This window comes from Anser anser (assembly GCF_964211835.1).
Source record: "Anser anser genome assembly, chromosome: 5".
Lineage (NCBI taxonomy): Eukaryota > Metazoa > Chordata > Aves > Anseriformes > Anatidae > Anser > Anser anser.
In genome coordinates, this window is record NC_139725.1 from 42,614,196 (window position 1) to 42,638,879 (window position 24,684).

A 24,684-nucleotide genomic window follows, 5' to 3' on the forward strand; every position below is an offset into this window, starting at 1 on the left:
AAGCCTCATCCTCTGTATAGTCCCCAGGAGGGAGGAGGTGGCAAGTTACCTGAAAGTGGTGGCACCCCATGTGGACAACATTTGTTTGATTTACTTCAGCAGCGGGAGTGAGTAAAGGCAAGTGGCACCTGGTTAGGTCCATCAGACAGCACATTCACATTTTGTAAGAACAATAACCCAAGACACAGGAGCTAAAGACAGGTTTTCATTTAGGAAAAAAAAAAAACAACAAAACTTGCTAGTTCCTGATTTGCTTCCTTCCCTTCAGTACTCCTGCACTTACGTTTCCCACAACAAAAATGCCAAAAGATACTTGACCAAGGTCAAATTGTATGAAATGGATCAAGAACTAGATTATGTACTCTCGGGTTCAGAAAGCAATGCCTCCTGCCATCTTTCATTGCTCAGTTACCCCACCTGAAAGAAATTAAGTTTATTTAATGTATTCTACGTACAGAAGCCTTTAGGTCTTATAGGTTCTTTCAAAGCCCTTTCGGGCAAACATCCCATTCAAGACTTGGGAGCTTGAGGGTAGGGCCCAGACATCCTGCAGGGGTTTAGACAAGTCTTTTAATCACATCTTTTTACTCCCTATTACAAACGGGACAGTGCTACATCCAGCTCTCTCTGATAGGGATACAACTACACAGAACATAGTCTTGTTGACTTCAAGAAACAGAAGTCAAAAAGGCTAGACCAAAGGAACTGCTGCCCAACTGCATTGAAATGACAAACCTGCAGCGGATCACAAATGAACTCCAGTAACACCTACAGATGAAGCTAACACTGTCTGGCTATAAACTGAGCACTAGAAATCAGTAGGCAGACGTGCAGCATATGTACGCACTGCTGACTAGCTTAGGAAGGAATCTGTTAAGCTCAATAACAACCACAAAAATACCTGTGGCAGTCTCAAAAAATTCATGGCTTGCCACAAACAGCTTCCTTGAAACCAAAGTCACGCAGTGCTCCCTGACTCACGTGAAAGAATCAAGTCGTTGACAATTTGGTTCTGATCAGATAAAACATAAGAGAGGGAACAAAAATAGTTTCTCTATCTCTCCTTTCACACAGAAGCAGATGAATCACCGTGATTTAAAAGACATCTAGTGGCAGATAAAAAGCTACAGAAAACAAGTAATCAAAAGGATGTTATTCTGGAAACCTCTAGATTTCCCATTTTTTATTGGGGTTTCATAAAGGAAAGGAGCTATGTCATTCTTTCATAAGACCAGGCAGACAAGGCAGACAGATTTAATGGTGAAGCAAGTTTTTCTCAGACAACTTAGTCAAAATGACTTGAGGACCCTTAAACAATACTCAAGAACCTCCTCTGCCTGTATCACCTAAACTGCCCTTCCTGCTGAGAAGGCAGTGGACCCACTATGACACCTTAGAGTTTGTATGACCTAAAATTCCAAGTCAGGTTTATGAACAGCCTAAAATAGCACTGAGGGATGGAGGGCTACGTATTTCATTTATACACACACACCACCTTTTTTCTTTTCTTTTTTAATAAAAGAAATAAGCTATTAACTCTTGCCACCTCAATCTTTTAGTGTCACTTACTCTGAACAAGGCAAAACTTCAGTCCTAGGGACTGACAGCACCACTGTAGGTTCCTGGGACTGAGGCAAGTCTGCTGTGCTGGGCAAAAGAAAAGTAAAGTGTCTGCAAAAGCCCACCGAATGTCGGAGAGCGGACAACCAGCAACACTGGTAGGTGTCAGTCCAATTCAGCTGCAAAACAATGAATAAGCAGCAGATGCTGGAACAAATCCAGATTCTACCCACTAGAAATGCACAAGTAATACCAAACAATCTCAAATGCTTTTTTTTTTTTTTTGGTAAGAACTTTCAATAAACACACATGCATACAGCCATCTCTTGGCAGAGACGAGTGGTTCCACATTCAGGATAAGACAGGCAGGTCAGCACCACCTGGCAGGTGGTCCACAAGGTGTTGAAGATGCTCCTGAAGATGCTCCTTTGTGCGGGCTCATGGCTACCTCATGTTTCTAAAGGGGAGGCCAACAAGTCTTGGAGACAGGCTCAGTTCAGGCACACACACACAGCTGGAGTCATCTGTAACTGCTATATTACAGAGTAAGGGAGATGAGAAGGAACAGCTGGGAAAAGAACAAGCAAAAACCCTCTGGAGGCTGCCAGAAAACGCCTGCAGACAGTGTTCATCCACGAGAAGTCCCGTCAGAATTTGACAGAGAAGGAAGTCCCACAGGAGCACCCCTTCTCTGCCTGGGGATTGCTCACCACCTGGAAGGAGCTGCGAATCAGCTCCTGGCTGAAGTCCACCATGGAGCCTTTCACAAAGGCCAGGCTGTCCACATCCACGACCACACGGGCACCACCTTGTTCAAACACCCTGCAGAAAAAGCAACATATTTAAGCATTAATTGTGCCACAGACCTGACAGAGAAGCGCAGTCTGAGCACTTTCCTTAATTTACAAGCTTTGTTCCTTCAGTTCAAGGTATTACTTCACACACACCTTTCTTGTCACCTCTGCAAAGCACAGTCACGCCTGACCACCACTACACCCTTTTGTCCTTGCCTGTCATCAGGATTGACAACTGTGTCCAGGGAGAACTTGTACTGGAACCCGGAGCAACCTCCTCCTTCCACCTGCAGCCTGAGGAACTCCGAGCCTTCCGCGATCTCCAGCAGCCTCTGCAAAACGCAAACAAACGAAAACAACCGCGACAGAGGATCAAAACAACCAGGCGAGCACTCCAACCGTGCCCAGGGCAGGCCGGGCGCTTCGGCAACCCCTGCCGGGGCGCTACCTTCACGCAGCTCTCGCTGAGGTACACCTGCCCCTCGCTGGGGTCGCTCTCCGTCGAGCCCGGCTGCGAGGAGGACGATGCCCAGCGCAGCGCTCGTCCTCGGAGCGGCGGAGCGGGTCGCCAGCTGCCTCGGGGAGAAAAGGGCATGCCTTAGCGCCGGCCCCTGCCACCGGGCAGCGACGCTCCACGCCCCGCGCCTCGCCGCCACCGCGGTGCCGGTACCTGGCCCGGCCGCCCAGCACCAGCCGCCAGCAGCGCCTCAGCGCCCCCGGCGCCGCCATCTTGCCTCCTCCTCCCGCCCGCCCCGCGCCCCGCCCGCCATTTCCGCCGCGGGGCCGCCATTGGCGCCCAGCGCGGCGGAAGGGACGGGGAGGGATCGCTGCTAGGCTGGGGGGGTGATGGCGGCCGTGAGGGGCCGCCCTGACCCTGTCAGGAGGTGTCTGTCCTTTGCCACGGGTTTCCTGCCCCCTGCCTGCCCCAGGCGGCGGGGGACTCCCGCGTAGGGGCCGTTTTGATGTGGCTGTGTCAGCACGGTCTCGGGTTTGGGAATAGGCTGAGCCCGTCAGCGCGGAACTTGTGCCCGTCCTTGAAAGGGTTTTGCTTTCGAAAGCAGTAAAGCTCACAAAAGAAAAATAAGTTGGCAAACAACGCAGCGCTTCTCGACAGAGCGTGTTTGCACTGGAATTAGCTGTGAGGGTTATTTACATTGAGTAGTACCCAGAGACCCTGATAGGGATCAAGATGCCATTGTAGGGGGAATTACGCAAACAGAAGAATAAACTCAGGGCCTGGTCTCAAGGATTTTTTAGGATTTTTCCTGATACTGGCTTTTCTGTTTTGCTTTCTTTTATCAGGTGAGAATATCTAAGTAAACTCAGCAGTCCCTGTAGAGGTCTGTTTTCCTTTAGATCAGCATTTATGACTGGGTATGGCAAACACAGACATATGCGTGCTCAGCTGTATGCATGCCTCTGCAATTCCACCTAGTCCTCCCCTCTTGCTCCTCGCGTCTCTTCTGTGAGAACAGGATCCAACAGGATTGTGCAGATCCGAGCGTTCATCTCAGCTATGGGCATCTAAGGCACAGTTCCCAGATGCAATCTCCATGGTTTCACCTCCTCTTTGGAGCATGGAGCCTGCGTTAGTACCAGCACTTCTCATCTCCCAGGCCCCCTCTGCTCATATCTACTGCCTCTTATTTTAACTTGTGTAGGTGTTTAATGGCTCTTCAATTAACTCTTCACAGTCAGAGCAAGGAACTCGAGCTTAATAAGAGGCTACATGTATTTTGTTGAAGATACTTTTCCTCTTAAAAAACTTGTACCAAGAGCATTGCAAATCATCTTGTCTCACCTAAGTCCTGAACTTGTCTGGCAGCCCTAAGCTGAGCAGCCCTACTTAATTTTTCTCTCTTAAGCCCAACCATTTGACATGTGACAGTAGTCTGGCCTGTTCCTCAAAGATGTGCTCATGGTTAAAGGAGTCTTTATCTCATTCTTCCTCACATGCTTCTGCTGGAGGAATTCCAGGCCGCAATCTCGTTCCCCTACCCCTGGTGATGTTTGTGGAGAGTCATACAGTGGCATGACAGAGGAAAACCAGTCATCCCAGCAGGAGGGAATCCTTTAAACTCAGTGCACCTCGGGACTTGGTGACTGTTAGTTCTCTCACACGTCTTGCTCGGAAAAAGGCAATGTCTAGAACAGCCTGACCTCCCCACAGCCCAGCAGCGGCAAAGGAAGTGCTTAAATCCAAAATGAGATCTGCTTGACAAAGTTATTGTCCATTAAGCGTGGAGTTGGCAGTTCCACGCAGAGACTTACAGTCTCCTGGAAGTAGAAGTATTTTCTTTGGCATATGCATAGAAATCAAGTGCGTGGTAAAGTGACTGCAGTAGTAAACATGTAGTTAAGTCTCATGTATATAAATCCTAAAAGCCTCACTCCCACAGTTTAGTGGTGAATGTGTCTGCCAGGCTGAGAGGGGCCAGTGCTTTAAAGTAATGCAACCACGTGCTTTTGCTTATTTATACCACCCTGAACATGTAAATAAAGACTGGTTTGGACTGTTTACTTTTTCTCAGTCTGAGGTTAACTCTAATGATGTTCTGATAAAACCATGAAAGCATCACAGGCAGGGGCCCAGAGGAGCTGGTATTAATCCAGTTATCTGCAAACAGTTGATGAATCCTCAGATCAGGCAGAATGGAACACTTGATGCTTTTAAAAACATTGGGGGTGTTTCTTGAGTTATTATCAATGTGGTGTCCCAAAAGCGGATGACCTGTGGAGGAGTAAATCAAGAACTCTTGGGAGAAAAGGGGGAAGGATGGTGCCTGCTTCCCACACTGTACTGGCTTTTCTTCTGCAGGGTGTACTGGACTATCGCTGGTGTTGCATGGCCCCATGCTGTGCCTGCAAACACCTTTTGGGGATTTGATATAGCCCCCAAAATAGACACTCTTACTTTCTAGCTGCTTTTGGTTTTACCAGCGTTGAGTGTCAGAAATGTGACAAGTATCTTCGAGGCATTTCTGGATGTTGGTCAGACTGTTATTGCAGGCTGAGAAAATGAGGGAGAGTTGAGCTGGCCTCAGTCAGAGTTAATTTAGTCTAATTAACAGTCCACTACTCTGATGATTGATTCAGGTGCTGGGATCAAACATTCTGAGTGGCTGGTAGAGGTCTGTGTAACTAAGGAGAACAGCTATTTCTTTGCACCTTTTTATTATCAGTAATTACTTTTTCTTTCTGCCAGCTATGCGGCAAGGGGGTGTTTTTCTCTCATCCAGAGTTACAGCCTACATTTTATTCCTTCCTAGGCTGTGACTTTGTTGGTTTTGTGGTTGCTGATAGCTTGATGTAATCTGTTTTTAGGTTTGATCATACTTTGTTTTCCCCTCTTTATTCAGGTCTGCGGCCCCTAGGTTTGGGGAATTCCTTTAGCTCTCTTTAAGCATGCTGTATTGAACAGGTCTGACTGTGAGTTGAATTCTACAGCTATTGTGCTCTCATCTCCTCTACAACGTGTATGTTTAAGGCATCCTGTACTTGTTTCAGTGGAAAACTGAGCGTGTTTCAGTGATTCAGAAACAGCTGATGCTAAAACCTCTGACATGGCTGTTGAATGCAAGAGTGGCTCGTGACACATTTGGGTCTGAATTTTGATGATCTACAGCAAAAGGAGCATGTTCTGGCTAAAAGAGCAGCAGAAATTGATTAGTCCCTGTATATGTATTTTCTTGAGAATACGACTTCCGCATTCACTGCTGCTATAGTGCCTGCAGGTGTATCTGTTTACTGGGTTGCAAGCACAGTGCTGTTACAGGAATTTACATTCACTGGGTGTAGCTAGCTCATAAAGTGGAACCTTAGACTTTTTCCCCATGTAATAGAGTTGGTTGGATTTCCTGAGCGAAGAGCTCGAGTATCAGTCTTGCTGGGAAGAATTTGTCTGTTAACTTTCTTTTTCTCCCAGAGTTTCTGCGCCTTACCACAAGCTCCGCGTGATGGCGGTAATCTGGGGGGAGTTCTGCTGTCTGCAGAATAACGAGACCAGCCTGCTGCTGAATTGAGTCTTTCTGAAGTATTTTGGTGAAATGGTGGGCTCCGTCATGACCTGGAGACCTGTGTGATATATCAGATGTCGAAAGGGCCATGTGCCTGAAAGCAAGTTCCGTTAGGCTTGTGCTGATTATGTTGCCCTGCGGAATCTGAGCTTTAGTGCTGTTCCTGCAAAACCGGCGTGATGGTTACATGTGATATGTGCTAAAAGAACGGGCCAGGAGCTGCTTCTTTCTTGTGTAAAGGCCTTGTCTGTACTGTTATAAATTTAAACTTCTTCGGTTTTTAATCCAGTTCTGGGGAGGGAGAGACGTGTTAATTCTGATCCTAGATTCAATGATTTTTAGTTCAAAGCCCTTGAAATGCATGTAGGTTTGAACTAGAACCGTACGCAGTCTCTGCTGCTGCTACTGCTGCGTCTGTGAAGCAAAGACATCTGGTGAGCAGTTTCACAGGAAGGAATCCTGATTTAACGTATCGTGGAATTTGTTCCCAAGCATGACACTCCTTATCCTGTGCATGTGTTAGCGTAGTTTATATGGTGTTGCTCTGAACTGATTGCACTCCTGTTCCTGGCAGCCAGATAAGCGGCTTTGTTTCCATCTGCGGGACCTGGAGGTGGAGAGAAGGAAAGCCTCCGAAGGGCACAAGTTCCCATGCAGAAGGGAAGGACTCTGTGGGTCAGTTAGGAAGTGTGCCAGGTGGAGTTAAATACACAACTTGATCTGAGCAGGGCCTTTTGGGCTTTCTGCTCTGCTTGCTCGTGTCCTCTACAAAATGAATGCTTATTCAGAACTTCTCCACACACACGCACATAAGTCCTGCTCTCCTTTCAGAAAGAAGGGGTGCCCTTTCGTTTCGTTTTACTTCTGAAGAGCTAAATGACTCAGCAGAGATACTCACTACAACCAGTCCCACTCCATTCTGCTAAGGGGGTTTCTCCTCTGACACACCTTGTGGAAAACCTGCACGAGGTGTGGGGGATTTCACCTCCGAGTCACTCGGCAGCGCTGCCGCCGCGTAGGCAGGCGGTGGGACACGGGTCTGGAGGGGGGTGGCTGTGCCGGTGCTGCTTCGTGCCACGCTCCCACCAAACCCCAAAGCAGCGTTCAGGTGCCCGTGTCCGCTCTTCTGGACGCGGCCCAGCGGAGCTTGCTGCAAGGCGAGCTGGGGAAAAGCTGCAGCTTGGGCCAAACGCTTTCCGAGGCGTTTCCAACCTCTGCTTTGTGTCAGCACCCGCGGCCCAAAGCTGGCAGCCCGCGGCCCTTCAGGACTTTGGGAAGCAGGCCTCACGCCCGCCCCCTCCGGCCCCAACTCCCCGAGGCCCCCACCCCTCAGCCTCCTCCCGTCCCGCCCCCGGCCGGCCCCGTCCCGTGGCGGCGCCGTGAGCCGGGGCGGGCCCAGCCGAGGGCCGGGGCGGGCCGGGGCGGCCCCGCCGCGCTCATGTGACGCCGCCGCCGCTCCCCGTCCCCGTCCCGGTCCCGGTCCCGCCGCCGCCGCCATGGTGCCGCCGCCGCTCGCCCTGCTGCTGGCGCTCGCCGCCGCCGCCCTGGCCGAGCCCCTCCGCTTCGTGGACTGCGGTGAGGCCGGGCCCCGCTCCGCCGGGAGCCCGGGGAGGCGCCGCGGGGCCCGCCTGCGGCCCGGGGCCGTGCTCCGGGGGCAGAGCAGGGTGCCGCGGGGCGCCGTGCCCGCGGGGGACGGGGGGTGCCCGGCCCCGACCCCCTGGGGAGCGGGTGCTGCCCGCCGGAGGGGCCGTGCGACCGTGGGCCCTTGCTCGTCCTTGCAGGTTCCAAAGACGGAAGCATCCAAGAGGTGAACGTGAGCCCCTGTCCCACGCAGCCCTGCCAGCTCGTCAAGGGGACGTCCTACAGCATCAACGTCACCTTCTCCAGCAGTAAGCATGGGGTGGCGGTGGGTGGGTGGCTCTGTGCCGCCCTGCAGGGTCACCGGGGTGGGCAGAGAGGGGGTGAAAACCTTTGTGTCTGCGTCCCGGTGTTGGAGGGGAACAGGGAAGGGTGGCTGGGATGGCTGGAGAGGGGCCCTGGGTGGGAAGAAGTAGCTGAGGAGCAAGAGCACTGCTTAGTGTGTTCTCTGTGGCCCCTAGGCAAGGCCGTCCTAGGGGAGGCCGTAACACAGAAATGCGTTTCCCTGCTCTGGTGCCATGCTCATGCTTTTCTGTGTCCTGCAGAGATCGAGAGCCAGGGCAGCAAAGCAAAGGTGTACGGCGAGATGCTGCACGTGGACATACCATTTCCCATCCCTGAGCCTGACGGATGCAAGTCTGGGATCCAGTGCCCCATTCAGAAGGGCCACTCCTACAGCTACCTGAATAAGCTCCCTGTGAAGAGCGAGTACCCTAGTGTAAGCAAGCAGGAACCCAGTCTGTTCCTCATAGCTACCATTGTCCTGGGGCAGTCCCACAACCCGCCTCTAAAGAGGGATGCCTTGTCCTCCGGTAGTAGGGAACAGGTTACAAGAGTCTTCAGGCCACCTAGTGTCACTTCTGCTATGAGCATGCTTCTGTCTCTAGTTCTTGTTTTGGGACAGATCCAGCAGAGGAAGCAGCTTAGCTCCAGCTGCTGAGAAGTGGCGTCAGCTGCCCAAGTATCTGTCTCTTGAGTGCTGGTTTCATATGTAGCCTCCCCGCAGAGCCTGCTGCTCTCAGCCAAATGCTCTCAGATTTGGGGTGTTCAGCTCCAGGATGCAGTTCAGTTGGGATGCCGCAGGTTGTTTCCACTCTGCTTATTCAGTGTGGTTCTCAGTGCAGTGTGCGGAAGTCTCTTGTGTCACACAGCAGAACCCTCCTTCTGTGTAAGGTACTGCAGGAGTCACCGTGCGTGGCCTACTTAATGTGGCTGGGGCAGTGCCCCAGCTCTGTCCTCTTTCCACAGAGCTATTGGGACTTCCTCGCTGAACAGATGATTGAAACTGCCCTCTGTCCTTGCCTTGCTGTCTTCTAAACACTCTCACTTCCCTGTTCTCTCTCCTCTCTTTCAGATTAAACTGATTGTGAAGTGGGAGCTGGTGGACGACCAGGACCAGATGTTGTTCTGCTGGAAGATACCGGTGCAGATCACCAGCTGAGGAGCCCTGCCATTCGTAGGGCTTGGGGAGGGGAGAAACAGAGAGAAGACAACACAGGCCAAATTCTTTTATATAAGTATTTCTTACTGCTTCCTTCAGAGCTCTGCAGCCTCCGAGCAGCTAGTACTGTGTTCCTGCAAGGTCAGCTGTGGGCAGAGGGCTCTGACTCCTCTTAGAGCCCTCTGGTGTGTTCTCACAGCAGCTCAAGGGGGAGCAGTGTCTGCTGCTGTCAGTAAGAGAGACTGAGCATTAGGGCATTGTCCTCCAGGTTCTCTGTGGAGGCACTTCAGTAGTTTGAAACAGAGCTGTCTGTCCTCACAAAGAGGTTTCTCTGCAATGAACCTGGCTAATGTCTGAGCTGCTACCTGGTAATCCTTCAGTGCCTCTTGTAGAATGCTGGCTACATCCACCCTCCTGCGCTTTTCCTGCTCCGCTGTGACCGGGATGCTCCTGGGACCTGTGTTTTCCACCCTTACAGCTGAAGGAGAGGGAAGAAGAGGAGGCTTTTCCTGAGCTGGCAGCGCAGTCTGTCCTGGGCTGCTGGGCCGGCAGGACTGTGGCTGGGAAAACTTACTTTTTGTGGATGCAACGCCAAATGGCATTCAGTGTCTGCAGGGATGATTCTTTCTCTAACCACTGGTTTGCACTATCAGCTAACCAGGAGCTGCTGGGAGCTCCTGAACCTCTTTTTATAACTTTCCTTTTAATAAAGGCTAAAGAAAAATGGCGTGCGTTGTCTTCTGTAGGTGGAGGGCTGGAGGACACGCAGAGTGGCCGGGCAGCTTGAAGCTGGGACTGGTCTGGTCATACTTCTTGGCTGAAGGCCTGGGCGGAGGTGTGCTGGCCTTAAGGGTGACCTGTGAGCAGCCGTGCACCGCTGCTGACTGCTGGAGCACCCAGCTGGCAGCGTCTGGGCTCCTGCCCTGCTGCTCCTGCACTGGCCTGGAGCCGTGCAAAGGCTTCCGAAGGAGGTGGCTGTGCAGGACGTGGCTTTGCTCGATGCGGTGTGGGGAAAAAGCGTTCCTAACGTGGGCTCGGGGGTAGGGAAAGCAGCTAGCTCCCTGAGCTGCTCGAGCGCTCTTGCCAGCTGCAGGAGCGTTAGTGCTTACCCTGCGAGCTCCCTTGTGTGGGAAGGAGGTGGGTGTGAGCGGCCAAATCCACGCAGCCCCCGGGGGTTGGAGTCGGCTCCTGCAGCTGGTGCTGGGCTGGGGCAGATAAGCGAGCGTTTGGCCTGGCAAGGCTCTCCGCTCGGCCAGGAGTGAGCTGGTATCCCTTGGCAGAGGGAAGACAAGCACAATTCTGACCCAGCCCCAGTGTCTTGAGCCGCAGGGCCCAAAATAAATGTTTTATTTAACAACATGAGAGAAGTTTCCAGCAGACTCGGTTAAAAAAAAAAAAAAAAGTCACCATCAACTTTACAGAAACGAAGCTGGAACCGCCCCCCCCTCCCCGCCCACTCACCCCCAGCCAGCACGGGCACGAAGGCGCGATGCAGGGGTAGGGATGCGCCTGGGACAGCCGTAGGGCGAGCCGGCCGCGGGGTCCCCCAGCCTCTCCACCACGTCGTGAGGTTGGGCAGCAGCTCTGGGGAGCCGGGGCTGTCCTCCCCAAGGCTGTGCCCTGGGGGCAGGACCCGTGGCGCGGGGGAGGCTCGCCGCTAGCTCAGTGCAGCAGTGATGCTCGCCGTGGGGAGGCGAACCCAGTCTCTGCGGGGTGCGGGGAGGAGCTGGGGCTGCGTGGCTGGGGAAGGCGTCCTGCGAGCCCCCGCGGTGCGTGGCACGGTGGTGGGTGCGGGGGGGGGCCAGGCCGGGGAGGGCTCTGCTGTGGCAGAAGCAGGGGCTGGCGGTGAGGATGGGGGTACAGAGGCTGGGAGCTCAGCCCTGGCGGGCGCAGCCAGGAGAAAGGTGGCAAGGGAGTTGTGCGCTTTGGAGGGGAAGGGGCGAAGGGCTCGGAAGCAGCCACAGCCCCGGGGACCCTTCTCCGCGCCGCCGGGTCCCGGAGCAGCATTGCCGGAGGGGAGCACCCCCACCGCCGCTCCCCTAGAGCTACGCTGCTGCCGGGCTCTGGGCTGTCTGGGGCACGCAGTGGTGGGGCTGGGCCAGGGCCACGTAGCCGGGCGAGCAGCGGCAGCGGTAGGAGCCCTCCGTGTTCTCGCAGGTGCCGCCCTGGCACAGGGGCGCGGGGCCGCCCACCTCGTCGCACTCGTTGATGTCTGCAAGGAGGAGAAGGGGGGGGGTGAGGCAGTGGCATGACGTGACCCAGCATCTCCTTGTGCCCCTGCCAGCCCCCTCCGGCTTCTCAGTGTCCCCCAAGCACCTCCAGGCTGCCCACCGTGACCCCCCCAGCCTCCATCACGCTGGGCTGCACCCTACCCATTTGGCTCACCGCTTTGATCAGCTCATCTGCAGAGCTCCTGCATGTGACATCCCCAACATTTGGCACCACCAGTAAAGGATGGAGCCCCAACACGGGGCTCCCTGTGCTAAGCAGCCGGTCATCCCCCAGGCAGCACAGCAGCTTCCCACTGACAAGTTGTGCTAGCCCGAGATCTGGGAGAAAGGCCGCCTCCAGCCTTGGAAAATGCCCTTTCCTGGGCTGACAAGGCTGGGGAGGCAGATGATGGTGACCCTGAGAGGCCAGTTATCACCTCCAGGACCAGAACACAAAGGAACCTCGCGCTGCACAAACAAGGGCTTGTTTTATTAACCTGCAAACTGTGCCAAAGTGCTCGTGCAGGAGCCCTGCGGGCAGCCGCGCTGCTGCAGCTCTGCTCAATGCAGCTTTCCTGAAGCTGCGGAGAGGCCGGTGGAGGCCTGAGCCCCCTGACCACAAACTCCAGCTTTATCCCCACAGCTCAGCAGGTACTTCGAGACCCAGGGGATGAGAGCGGAGGAGCTGGGAGAGCCGCTCAGTTCGTCCGTCCTCCCAAGGGACAGCAGTGCCCCAGCAGTGACAGACCCCCAGGAGCAGGAACAGCTCGGCCACCCCAGAGACCTTGGGTTGGATGGGACTGTCTGACAGGGGGAGGCTGGAAGCAAAACCTGCAGCTGTGGTGTGAGGAAGGGTAAGTCACAGGAGGAACAAGAAATAGAGCAAGGGGGAAATGTGAGACGAAAGTCTGGGGAATAAGGCAACCGAAGCAATGGCTGAGCAGGCACGGGGGAATCGCGCCAACCCCCAGGACCAGACCGTCCGTACGGACGGGATGTGCTCGCTCAGAAGCCCGAGATGTTCGGCAGCACAGCCAGGCAGAGCAGCCCCCAGCACAGCGGGTGCTTGTGGCCAGAGACACCCGAAGGCCAGCAGCAGCAGCGAGGTACTAGCAGTGTGCACCGAGCCGTGGGGCTGTCCCACACCGGGCAGGGCTGTGGGACGAGGACGAGCCGCACCCCACAGCCACAGCAGCCCTCCAAAGGCTTGCAGTGTAATGCGGGTACGTGATGGCTCATGCAGGGGAACGGACAGGGAAAAAATAACAGCTCCAGTGTGAAACGAGTGCTGGCGAGGCGAGGACAGAAAAAGCAACAAGAAAAGGCTCCATAAATACATTAGCAGGAAACAATGGGGAATGTAGGCCTGGTCCTTATCGGAGGAGGAAACAAAAGCCAGACAATGCCGAGCTGGCTGGCGCGGCTGCCGCGGGCTTTGTTCCAGCCATCAGAAAAATGCTCGTTGTGACCAGAGCCAGTGCGGACGTTTCAAGTATGTAAAAGAGGGGGCAGGAGCACGGGGCAGGCTGTGGGAGGGAAAGGCAATACCGTGGTGGAGGAGCTCAACAATTAGTTAGGTAAAGCTGTCACAACCGTATTGCTAAAGGTCTGCCGCAACTCATCCTCAAATACGTAGTGCTCCTGCACTGGGAAGTCAGCAGTTCCCTCTGAGGGAGAGGATAAAGGAGGTCTAAGGGACCTGAGGAAGGGGAAATTTGGTGACTAGCTCCGAGGACGGAGAGGGGGGAATCCAGAATTAAAGACTATTCACCCCCGTCCACTTAAACAGAGCAGGTTTCTGAGTGATTAGGTCATTGCCCTCCTCCCCCCAGAGGATATCGGGGTAGTTAAATAGTTGGTGCAGATCTGTTAAGGCCTGATTATGTCAAGCCAATCTGTTTCCCTTCACTGACCTGATAACTGGTTGTCCGATAAGGGAGGAACGGTGGATATAACATGTCTTGGCCAGGGTAAGGATTTCAACACGCTCTCACATGACACGCTCAACCAGACCAAGAAAATATGGGCAAGTGTGGCAATTGCACAATGGGTCACCAAGCTGCACCCAAAAGATAATTAGCAACAGTTGGCTGCTAAAATAAAAGCCATTTAAAATGTATCCTGACCCCTGCTCCATTCAATTCAACCAGCGTGGACAAAGGAAAACTCCCCGTGCTCACAAAACCTGTGCATGATCTCAGGCTGCACGTGCTCTGGGGCTTCAGGCTCCCTCTGGTCCACCAGAGAAGCCCTTTGGAGAAGTCAAAGTTCACCAAAGACGAGTGTAAAGCCCTGCAGCCCAGGAAAGGGAAACCGTGCACAACTGCAGAAGTGGGAGCAATAAGTTAGGCAGCTGCTCTGCCCTGTGGGGAAGCAGAGGCCACAGGCTCCGTGTGCAGTTGCACAACCGTGTTGTGCAGTAAGGGTGGTGGGAGCTGGAGTAAGTGCCCTGCCCAAGGGAAGAGAGGGACTTCTTCTGGTCTGTTGGGTGCCTCGGGCTGGCCTGGGGAGCTGCGCTGTGGAAAGGATGGAGACACACTGTGGGGATGTAGAGATGATGAGAGAAGCTTTAGAGACCTTGGCTCGTAGGACAGGGTGGATTTAGAGGAAAGCAAGCAGAAGTACAGCAGCAGCTGACGAGGCACAGGGGTGTTACCCGAAGAAGGCAGTGAGCAGCTGCTCCCCCTGTTCCCTGATGCCCCGAGGTGCCCTGATGTTGGCAGAGCAGAGGCAGGCTGCAATGCCGGGGTGACTTTCCCAGCTCCAAGGCCACGAAGCACCCGCTGGAGCGGGGAAGCCTCCAACAACCGTCCCAGCCAGCACCAGCAGAGAGAGGCAGCAGATAAGGGATGCCGGGGCCGCCCCAGCTGGAGCAGGACGGGGAGCCACTCACCCACGCAGGCCATGCGGGTCATGTCCAGCTGGAAGCCGTCGAAGCAGTCGCAGGTGTAGCCCTCTGGGACGCGTACGCAGCGCCCGTTCTCGCAGCCGTTGAGGATGCCACACTCCTCAGCCTGCAGTCCCTCGAAGCCCTCGTACAGACCTGGAGGGTGGCAAGGGGATGTCAGAGCAGGGTGACCGCCCGACCGGCCAGAGGGGACATCAGGCACGTGGTGGGATGGTGCAGGTGGGGCCGGGACAAACTGAGAGCAGCCAGGAGCAGAGCTGGGGGGAGAGCTTGCGGCAATCCTGGAGCATCCCTGCTGGGCTGGGAGCTGCCAGGCAGCCCCTGTGGACATGGGCTGGACCAGAAGGCAGCTCTCCGAGTCTCCCAGTACTCACCAGTTTGGCTGGGCAGGTAGCGGGGCGGGGGCCGCCCCGGGCCGTGGTGGAAAGGGCTGCCACGAAACTCGCTGCTGGGTTCCCTCCGAGGGAAGCCCGCATCGGGGTTGCCGTATTCGGATTCCAGGTAGTTGTAGTAGGGGCCCATGTCTGGGCTGGTAAGGCCATAGTGAGGGTCTTCCAAGCCCGGTCCGTACTCATACCTAGGTCTTTCTCGGACCTCAGCCCCTCTGTCACTGTCTTCACTGGCCCCACTACACAGGAAAGCAAAATCAGCTGCAAAGAGTGAGAGAAAAGCAAGGTCAGAGCTCAGGAGAGGTGGGGTATGGCTGTAGAAGGTGCATCCACACCAGGCCAGGAAAGCCTCAGCGGAGCTGCAGCTCCATATTTTGCTGCTGGGAGACTGTCTTGAAGGAGACCAGCTCCTGTCTGGGGCCAGCAAGTCCTTGAGCAGTGAGAACCCAAATCCCCAGTGTGCTACCATCCTGGTCTGGGAACCTCTCCTCTCACAAGGGTGATCAGGGCTGGTCCTTGTGAGACCTGAAGGGAGCAGCATGATGCACGGAACAACTCTCCCCTCAGGCACCTCTGACCATTTCAAACCAGTTTGCAGATATGTCCTGCCCCACTGGTGTAGCTCAGCCCTGGAGAGGCAGGGCAGCCCGCTCATTCGGGCTCGTTTTGGCAATGAGGTTTGCTACAAGCGGAGCCCTGGCTGCAGCTGTGTCCCCCTGGCTCTGCCAGGGGATGCTTGCCCGTGCTGCCCCGCTCACCAGAGGACCTGTGGGGGCAGAGCGCGCAGTTCTGGCCCCAGGCTTCGCCGAGGCGGCAGCAGCACTCGGTGTAGGTGGTCTGCTCGCCGTGCAGCAGGTCTTGGCAGATGTAGTCAGAGACAGTCTGCCAGCAGACGTCCAGGTGGATTTCATACTCCTCCAGGGCATCTGCGAGCGACATGAGCAAAGGATGCTGTGGAAATCGTCTAGCAGAGTGCCACTCCCTTGCTCTGGGGGGACAACCACACGCCCCGGCTCCATTCCCTCCCGCACCCTCTCGGGGTGACCCCGCTGCGGGTGGGATGGGTGAAGGGGTGCTGGGGCTCACCTGCCCTGCCGGAGAGGTTCACACAGCGGTTGCCAGTGGCATCCAGCACGAGCGGGAGGCTGCAGAAGCAGTGATAGGAGCCGTCCGTGTTCAGACACTCACCATTGATGCAGTACACTTCGTTCTGGCACTCGTCCTGATCTGCCCATGTGCAAGGACAGAGCGGTCTCAGGCTGGCAGGCAGGGGCAGCGCAGTCCATTCCCTGCCAAAACGCTGCCTGCCACCTCTCCCATCCCCAGGAAGGTCACAGGGAGCCCCTTGGCCAGACCCGGCCCTGCAGGGACAGCTATGGGCGCAGCAGCTCCTCTGTCCCTCCACACAGTGGTGGCCCCGCTGCTCTTTGAGGCCATCTTACCAATGCACTCGAGCCTGCTGGGGTCGTAGAAATAGCCCGTACGGCAGAAGCACTTGTAGCCCGGCACCGTGTTCAGACACTGTCCGTTGCGGCAGAACTCAGAGCCAAATGTCTCACACTCATCCATGTCTGAGAGAGGGGGGGAAAGAGGAGAGAGCGTCACAGGGAGTGCAGCCACATGGCTCCTCGGACTGGGCCACCCTGAGGTCCCCAGAAAAGCCCCCTGCCTCTCCCACCCGACTCATGCCTGTGAGTGCTCGCAGGCTGAGCAGGAGGAGGGATGATGGGGAGCTCTTTTAGCGGATGCTTTCACAAATAGGACATGGACTTGTGTTTCTGGAAGGTTGAGAACACAAACCCACGGAGATGAAGTGTCAAAGCCTGAGCCAGCTGGCCACTAGAAACACTGATCAGTAACTGGAAGGCTTGTGTCTTACTGGACCCCATCCCTGGTGGGAAATATGCATGGGAGTGTTCCACCGAGAAAGGATCACTGCCAGCAGTGAGGCAGGACTGGAGGAAGAGGCACTTTCCAGCTCGGTGGTACTGACAGTCTGTAATTTCTCCGGCTGGGAGGAAAGCATCCATTTCTCCGAGCAGGATGTCAGCACCCCCCACCACAGCCCCAGGGAGATATTTCTGGGGCTCCATTTCCATGCAGGGCTTGGCACAGTGCCCTCCCTCTCCCCAGTGGAAGAAACGATGCTAGTACCTGTGAAGGAGACTTTTCCTGAGAGCAGATCTTCCTGGGGAACATAGCCCTTCCCTAGAGGGCAGATCTCTTGATACTCCACTGGCCAAGGGGCAGATGCCAAGGAGAGACGGGACAAAAGAAAACAGCTCGTTAGTGCAACCAAGCTGGCGGGCAGAGCACTGGCATTGCCTGGGGGTGGCGGGGCCACCGTCCTACCTGTGCCTGCGATGGGGCAGGGGTAGGTCTCACAGTTGTCGCCCCAGGCTGCCCCCACAGTGCAGCAGCACTCCTGCTTGGTGACGTTCTTGGCCAGGACGCTGTCACACAGGCGGACGTCGCTGATGTGGTAGTAGCACTGCTTGCGCTCCGCGCTGTCGGAGGGCTGGGCCGCGTGTCTCTCGGGGCCCTCTGGAAGACAGCAGAGCAGGGATGGGATTCCCACACCCAGGAGGTCCCTGCTTTCAGGCTCCTCGGCTCTCCCCAGAAGTCAGCTCTCCCGTGCCTGCATGGGCACGGCCCTGGCACCCCCGCAACCTCCTCGGCTCTCCCTCACCCCAGCCGGGGCTGCCATGCTCCTGCCCTGCCCGCTTCTTACCCATGGCTGCTCGTGGCTGGCACTGCCCGGCCTCCGTGTCGTACTCCTCGTGGTCGCTGGGGCACAGGCACAGGAAGGATCCCTCCACGTTCTCGCAGAGCGCGGTCCCACACACGGCCACCATCAGCTCACACTCGTTCACATCTGCAGAGCAAGGGGGAGCGATGGGCTCCGGCCCATGGGGTGGGAGGGGAGAGCACGGCTGCAGCACTGGGACGTCCTTTGGTGGGGAGCTGGAAGCTGCTAGGGGAGAGCTGGGAGCTCCATTTGTGCCGTGGCTCAACACAAGGATGGTGAGAGCTTCCTGCCCTGCTCTCGGGGCATTCAGACAGCCTGAACTCCAGCTGCCGTGAGCCATAGCACCACAGGACCAGCCAGGTTTGAAGGAGGTCAAAAATCCATCAGCTGAAGTCTCTAGGCCAACCCCCTGCCCAAAGCAGGGTCACTTATGGGCCAAGCAGGCTGCTCAGGGCTTTCTCTAGTTGGCCTTTGCAAACCTCCAAGGATGGCAACTGCGCAACCATCCTGAGCACCTCTTCCACTACCTGACCGTCCTCATGCCGAAAACATTTTCCCTTGTATTACACCCTGCCTGTTTTCTCCAGGCACCTCTTAAAGTACCTCTTTAGTCCCTTCCATGTCTGCAGCCCCTAAGCAGCTCCATGGCACCCGCACAGAGCAGGCCTCCCTTTTCACTGGGAGCCTTTGCTCCTTCATGGAGCCCTGTCCCTTCACAGCCCCAAGAGTTTGGTGTCCTAAGGGACAGCACAGGAGGGTTTTTGCCCCCAGAGGCTTTTCTGTCTGTGCCTGGGGTTCTCAGTGCATGGATGCTGTCCCTGTCCATGCCCTGGGAGCCACCACATAGCAGGGTCACCACCACACCGGTCTTCAATCTGCTGAAGGCTCTTCCTCACCACCTGGCAGAGTGATGGGAGGGGACAGGGACCCTGCAAGTGACTCACCGACACAGTAGTGCCCGGAGGGCGAGCTCTCGTAGCCGCGGTCGCAGAGGCAGCGGAAGGAGCCGTCCGAGTTCTCACAGAAGCCATGGCTCCCGCACAGTGTCTCGTTGGCGCATTCATCTATGTCTGCAGCAGCAGGAGTTAGAGCAATTGCCCAGGACCCCAATGTCACCACACACAGCCCCTTCTGCTCTGACCCCAAGGCTGGGGATTAGGGCAAGCATCACTTTGATGCGAGGGACTGGATATGGTCGCCCTGCTCACCCCCCTACTGTGAGTGTGTGGGTTACGGGGACAGGGGCAGGGCGGGAGTGGGAAATGGACGGGAAGATGGGAAGCACAGGATGTGGCTGGTAGAGGGGAGAGGAGGGAAAGTCCCTGCAGTGGTGTAAAGGGGCACAGAACCTACTGACTCATGTCAGTGGTAGATACAAGGGGGCAACTGAAGCGTGTCACACAAGCGCAGAGGGCTGGGGATGAGCATCCCACTCCCCTCCTGCTGCTGCACTGGGCACACTTCCCTGGAGGGGTCAGAGCCCCGAGCCCAGTGCTCCCACAGTGCTGCCACTACCGAGTCCTGGCGCAGCCCCGAGCTCAGTAGCTGGCAGCGGCTTCTCCTTGCTGCAGCCTTCTCTGAGCCATGGGGAACCAGGAAAACTGCAGAACCCCCCTCGCACTTCTCCTTTTGCCTGTTTCTGAAGCCTGAGCTCCAAACCCAGATCTGCCCAACACTGGTAGTGGCAGCTTTCCCCTCACCCAGCGCTGCCACGCAGGTGACTGGTGGAGGCAGTCACTCCAGCAAGCACAGCTTACTGGGAGCTGTGGTCCAGCCCCAAGCCTGGGATGGCTGTAACCTGCCCAGGACTCTCCCTGAGCGGAAAGCAGCACAATGCAGTGTCTGTTCCAGATGCCAGGAAGAGAGAAGTCTAGACACAAGCAGGCAGCTCAGCCAAGAAAACAAACTCTCGGCATTATCTGCCTCCCCACTGGCCACATGCTTCCTCCTCCTCCTCCTTCTCCCCCGCGCCCCTGGCAGAGATGTCCCAGAGCCACCCTGTCCCTGCCAGGCAGGGGACAGGGCCACGCAGGCTGTACTCACCGATGCAGTCACCCAGAGGCGTCCAGTGGAATCCGGGCTGGCAGCCCATGATGCAGCGGTAGGAGCCCAGGCTGTTCTGGCACCGCCACGTGCCGCAGATGGCATCCCCGTATTCCTTACACTCATCCACGTCTGCAGGGAGCAGGGCAAAGGGACAGGGACGGTCAAGTGGGGTCCCTGCTTGCTCACGGCTGAGCCTGGGTCAGGCTCAGTTTGCCAGAGACCCCCAGCCCTTGCTGGTCCTCCTTATGAGGCAAGTTTGGGTGCTGGGAGCCAGCACTGCCTCCTCCCTGGCTGCATCCGTCCCCCCCCATCCCAGGGGCTGATCTCCCCAATGATGAGCTCTCACCTACGCAGTCATCAGTCTCCTGGGAGTGTTTGAACCCATTTTCACAGAGACACCTGTAGGAGCCTTCTGTGTTCAGGCACTGGCCTTGCGAGCACCGGGATTTGTCTGCGCATTCGTCCACATCTGCAAAATCAGGCCCAAAACGTCAGGCTGGATCTTGCAGCAGGGGAAGGAGCAAGGGGCAGGACCTGAGGTATGTCCCTCACCACCCACCAACCCACCTTGGCAGCTGACTCCGCCAGCCGTGTTCGAGAAGCCGGGAGCACAAATGCAGAAGTAGGATCCGTGGCTGTTGAGGCACTCGCCGTTGGGGCTGCAGATCTCGCTGTTCAGGCACTCGTTCACATCTGCAGAAGGAGCAGAGTCAGAGCCACCCACCCAGCTCTGGGGGACGTCCTGTTCCTGAGCCACATTCTCCTCTCCACGGGCTCTTACAGGCTGCCCTCACAGGGCTCCTGGCCCCTGGCTTTCTTGCCACGGAGGGAGAGACCTCCCCTATGCTCAGTGACCCTGCGTTTGGCTACGGCCTTATGGGTGTGCCGTGCATGGTGGCATCACCTGCTTTGGCACTGGCATCCTCCCTGCCAAGAAAGAAGGGGATCCGTAGGGAAGCTGCGTGCCCCGGACCCAGAAGGCTGCAGGGATGGGGTTCATACCTTGGCACACGGTGCCGTTGAGGAGCTCGAAGCCAGCTGGGCAGTGACACTCATAGGAGCCCGGCGTGTTCCTGCACTCTCCCCCCCGGCACTGAACAGCGGGGTCTTCACACTCATCCACGTCTGCCGAGCAGAAGGACACAGCACGGAGTGAGGCCCCAGCTCCTGCCACCACTGGAAGGTCCCCTCCCAGCGCAGCCATCACCCCGCTGTCAGCCTGCAAAGCGGGCTCGGGCTGCCCTCCAGTGCAAGCCGCCGCAGTGAGGTGAGGGCAGGGACTGTTACTGGGGCGTGAGGGGTCAGCACACATCCTTCACTTGCCTGCTGCAGGCAGCGGGAACTGGGTCCCAGCCCCGAGCTGAGCACACACACACCGACGCTAACCCTAACGAAAAATAATCCTGGAAAGCATCCCCAGGCAGGTGAGGGACACGGTGCCCAGAGGCTGTGAAGTCTCTCTCCTTGGAGACGTGGTCTAGGGCAGCCTGCTGTAGGTGGCCCTGCTGGCACGGGGGGACCAGATGACCTCCACAAGTCCTTTCTAATCCCAACCATTCCGTGATTCTGTGAACACAGGGGTGCTGCTGAACACAGCACGGTGCTCTAGCCCCAGCAGAGCTCTGTGCTGGGTACCACCACCACCAAGAGGCCAGCGCAGAGCCACGCATGCTGACCAGCCCTCTCTTCAGCTAGCTGCACCACAGCAGGCTTCAGGAAAGTAACCCAGCACCAGCTGCACCTCCTGTGGCTCTGCTTTCCTGCTGGCCAGGCTGGCCTACGATGCCCTTCTCCTGGCAAAGCTGGCCCAGCCTCAGCCAGCCCCATCGCTCAGGACCGCTCCAGTCACCTGTCCCCGTGCCACAAGCTCTGCAGGTGGGGGCGAGGGCAGAAGACAAGTCCCCACACTGAGCCCCAAGGCAGAGGAAAGGACCCTCTTTTCCTCTCTGCAGAGCACCAAGCATGCCCCAGGCATAAAGCAGCGTTGCTCCCTCCCTCCTCAGGGCAGAGTGTCCAGCTGTTTGGTTTCAGAGGGCTGCAAGTAGCGATGCTCTCGAATCCTTCTGGAGATGAACCACAACCTAGTTTATTTATCACAAAACTATCACAAAACCCTTATCGTTTTTCAAATATGAAACCCAGAGCCACAGACAAGGCCACGAGCCAAGGCGGGGAAGAACGTGCCATCCTGCCATTGGGTTAGTGTGACCCAAACAGTATCGAACCCTGATAAGGTGCCCTCGTGACACGGCCAGGGCAAGGTGGCTGAGAAGGGGGTCATGTGGAGGCCTGGGAAAGGGGGAGGGCAGATGGAAGGGGACCAAACCACAGCTCCCCCATTGCACGCAAAAATCATATGGAAAGTGACCTCATTTCACACTGGGTTTCTCAGGCACTAACACAGAGGAGAAGGGGGGGAGCCTTCTTCGCCTCCCCAAGTGGAGACCCATGCAGGGGAACTCCTGAGAGTCACATCAAAGGTGAGATCTTCCTGGGTGTTTTTCAACAGCTGTGTGCAAGCTGCAGAGCTCCGCAGCTCTCTAGAGAGAAATTCCTCTATTGAGGACCTAAATGCGGGACACGTGCTCCCAGGCACACGACTCTGAACTGAACCACACACAGCCTGTCTCTGCCCATGTATCCAGGGTCCTTTGTATTCCTCTGGCCTTTGTCAGCATTCCTCAGGTGGCAATTAGTCCAGGAGTTTCATCAGTGAGTCCTTCCCCCATCCCTTTCCTAGGTGAGGGAGATCTCCTTCCTGCTGCCCTGGGTGACATCCACTTGTAGGCCCCCGTGCTATCTGCTGACTGGGGAGCTAAACAGCCGCAGAAGGATCTGGAGGCTAAGGATGTCCCCAGGCCCTCCCAACAACCTAGGCATGGCTATGTCTCTCCCCCTGCTGGGTATTCCTTCCCTCTAGCGCCCGCTCCTCTGTCCCTGGGAAAGGGAATCCTTACCTTCGCACACGCTGCCGTCTCTGGACACGGTGTAGCCAGCATCACAGGCCATGCAGGAGTAGGAGCCCTCGGTGTTGAGGCAGAGTCCGGAGGGACAGGCAGCCCGGGCTGTGCACTCGTCGATGTCTGTGTAAGCACACAAGGGAGAGCGAGGTGGGTGGGAAGAATAAGGAGAAACCACGACCAAGGGCAGCTAAGCTGAGGGAAACAGCCAACATGGGGTCCAGAGAGTCAGGACCTGGCCAGAGCCAAGCACTCAAGAAGAGCCCTGGGAAACCTCGGGCTGGGTGTGTGATGTGTCGGGGGGCTCTGGGTCTGGACCAAGAGCTCCCCGGTACCTTGGCAACTCTTCCCATCAGGTGCCACCTCGTAGCCCCGGTAGCAAGAACATCGGAAGGAGCCATCCAGGTTGACACACTGTCCGTGGGCGCAGGTCCCCTCCACAAGGCACTCATCCACATCTGCGTGACAGGGAAAAGGGCAACATGGCACGGAAGGGTGCTCAGGTCCGTCCCCACCACCCGAGTCACGAGGGCACTGTGCTAGACAAGCGTGCTGCACGTGCCCCTGGCTCTTTTTGAGGTTTGCATGGGGGCGAGGGTGCCTCGCAGGGCCAGCCCGAGGTCCTCACCAATGCATCTCCCGTTCCTGGGCCGGTAGCCATCCGCACAGCTGACACACCTGTAGGAGCCCGGGGTATTCACGCACTTCCCATTGGGGCAAGGGCTGGGATCCACGCACTCGTTGATATCTGCCAAGAAACAAAATCTTTGCAGGCTCCTTCAGGATGTCCCCTGCAGTTGGAGCCTCAGAGTCCCACTCTGAGACAGGGGTGCCCAAGAGGAAGTGAGACAGGTTTGCCAGGGCTTGGGGAATGCTTCTCATAAGCACTAAGGATACTACACCCACACCTGGGGGCTGACAATCCAGCAGCAAAACTTGCTGCCAGAGGATGTTGCCAGGCCAGGAATGTGCACGGGCACAGAAAGGGATCAGCAAAGCAGGGCTGCTTTGCCATCGGCTTTCGTAACTACGATTAGGATGCAGCCTCCAGCTCAGGAAGTCCTTAAGGCACGTGCTTCCTGGAGGCTGTGCAGGGGTAGCAGCATTCTGTGCATACCCTGTTTCCCCTATTGTCCCCTAAAATATGCTCCTACTCTCTGTTGGAGACAAGCTACTGAAGGAAAAGGGATCTTTGATCAGGCACAACATGCGTTCACAAGGTCAAGTGCTCCGAAGGGCCCCAGTCATGCCAAGTGAGAGGGATGTCGTTGGGACAGGCGGCCTCAGCCTCTGCAGCCTGCTCTCCCCGCAGACCACTTGCCAGCACAGGGGTCTGGTGACAGAGTCGAGCTGTCACTAAAACATATGGGCATCACCTCCCAGAGAGGGAAGCTGGCACTAGGCTGGCCCCAGTGTGCCAAGGGGGCTGTCCCTGGGGAAGTGGGAGAGGATGTTAGGAGAAATCTCCCCTAGAGCCCAGGAAAGCCTGTCCCTCCTGCAGGGAGAGGAGGGGACAGGCAGCCATCAGGGGAGGCACAGGGCAGACAAACATGGGTGGATCCGTCGTCTGCTCCAGGAGGAACAACCCCTCAGCGAGGAGAGGTATTCAGCTCTGCACAGAGGGAAACAGGCAGCAGCAAGCTTCACCTTCACACTGTCCTCGGGGCCCCATGGCAAAGCCCTCCTTGCACTCGCAGCGGTATGAGCCGGGGGTGTTGACGCATCGCTGTCCTGGGCAGGTAGAGGGCTGTTCACACTCATCTTGATCTGGCAACACAGAAGGAGACAAGTCCTGAAGCCTTCCCCCTCCAGAGCTGGGTGCAGATTTGCTGCTCCACCTGCTGAAGTCTGCCCATCCCAGGACCACCCCCCACCACCATGAAGCAGTGGTCAGTGTACGCACGTGTGCATGCACATGAGAGAGCACAAGGGAGGGAGAATGGGGAGAGCCTGGGGAGGTGGCAGCACGGTGC

General features: G+C 56.5%; 3 protein-coding genes across 4 annotated transcripts in view; 1 reads left to right on the forward strand and 2 right to left on the reverse strand.

Moving 5' to 3' along the window:
* Positions 1-1,819: 1,819 nt before the first annotated feature.
* ISCA2 (iron-sulfur cluster assembly 2) lies at positions 1,820-3,098 on the reverse strand. Its single transcript, XM_083838704.1, is given in 4 exon segments — positions 1,820-2,382; positions 2,571-2,686; positions 2,803-2,870; positions 2,873-3,098. Coding segments are annotated over 4 exon segments (570 nt in total). The 5' UTR covers positions 3,084-3,098; the 3' UTR covers positions 1,820-2,207.
* Positions 3,099-7,731: 4,633 nt separating this feature from the next.
* On the forward strand, positions 7,732-10,173 carry NPC2 (NPC intracellular cholesterol transporter 2). The gene is made up of 4 exons (XM_083838705.1): positions 7,732-7,945; positions 8,152-8,259; positions 8,554-8,726; positions 9,363-10,173. The coding sequence occupies exons 1-4, from the start codon at positions 7,867-7,869 to the stop codon at positions 9,447-9,449; spliced, it is 447 nt and encodes a 148-aa protein (XP_083694831.1). The 5' UTR covers positions 7,732-7,866; the 3' UTR covers positions 9,450-10,173.
* A 585-nt stretch (positions 10,174-10,758) lies between these two features.
* Positions 10,759-24,684, reverse strand: part of LTBP2 (latent transforming growth factor beta binding protein 2) — a 64,760-nt gene continuing 50,834 nt past the window's right edge. For both annotated transcript variants that reach the window (XM_083838692.1, XM_083838691.1), the window contains exons 18-35: positions 24,359-24,478; positions 23,340-23,459; positions 23,047-23,169; positions 22,709-22,834; positions 20,754-20,876; positions 20,319-20,444; positions 20,098-20,220; positions 19,749-19,880; positions 18,650-18,775; positions 17,688-17,831; positions 17,309-17,500; positions 17,111-17,191; positions 16,399-16,527; positions 16,043-16,183; positions 15,715-15,882; positions 14,942-15,217; positions 14,553-14,702; positions 10,759-11,661 (exon numbers count right to left, since the gene is read on the reverse strand). In XM_083838692.1, coding sequence (XP_083694818.1) covers positions 11,495-11,661; positions 14,553-14,702; positions 14,942-15,217; positions 15,715-15,882; positions 16,043-16,183; positions 16,399-16,527; positions 17,111-17,191; positions 17,309-17,500; positions 17,688-17,831; positions 18,650-18,775; positions 19,749-19,880; positions 20,098-20,220; positions 20,319-20,444; positions 20,754-20,876; positions 22,709-22,834; positions 23,047-23,169; positions 23,340-23,459; positions 24,359-24,478 — 2,567 coding nt within the window. In that variant the 3' untranslated portion in view covers positions 10,759-11,494. The remainder of the gene's footprint in view (positions 11,662-14,552; positions 14,703-14,941; positions 15,218-15,714; positions 15,883-16,042; positions 16,184-16,398; positions 16,528-17,110; positions 17,192-17,308; positions 17,501-17,687; positions 17,832-18,649; positions 18,776-19,748; positions 19,881-20,097; positions 20,221-20,318; positions 20,445-20,753; positions 20,877-22,708; positions 22,835-23,046; positions 23,170-23,339; positions 23,460-24,358; positions 24,479-24,684) is intronic.

Bases quoted from the DNA above. Each gene is read 5' to 3' on its own strand.
- NPC2 (XM_083838705.1), top strand. From the start codon at position 7,867: ATGGTGCCGCCGCCGCTCGCCCTGCTGCTGGCGCTCGCCGCCGCCGCC. The intron at 7,946-8,151 runs GTGAGGCCGGGC...TCGTCCTTGCAG, and splicing joins CCTCCGCTTCGTGGACTGCG to GTTCCAAAGACGGAAGCATC. The intron at 8,727-9,362 runs GTAAGCAAGCAG...CCTCTCTTTCAG, and splicing joins TGAAGAGCGAGTACCCTAGT to ATTAAACTGATTGTGAAGTG.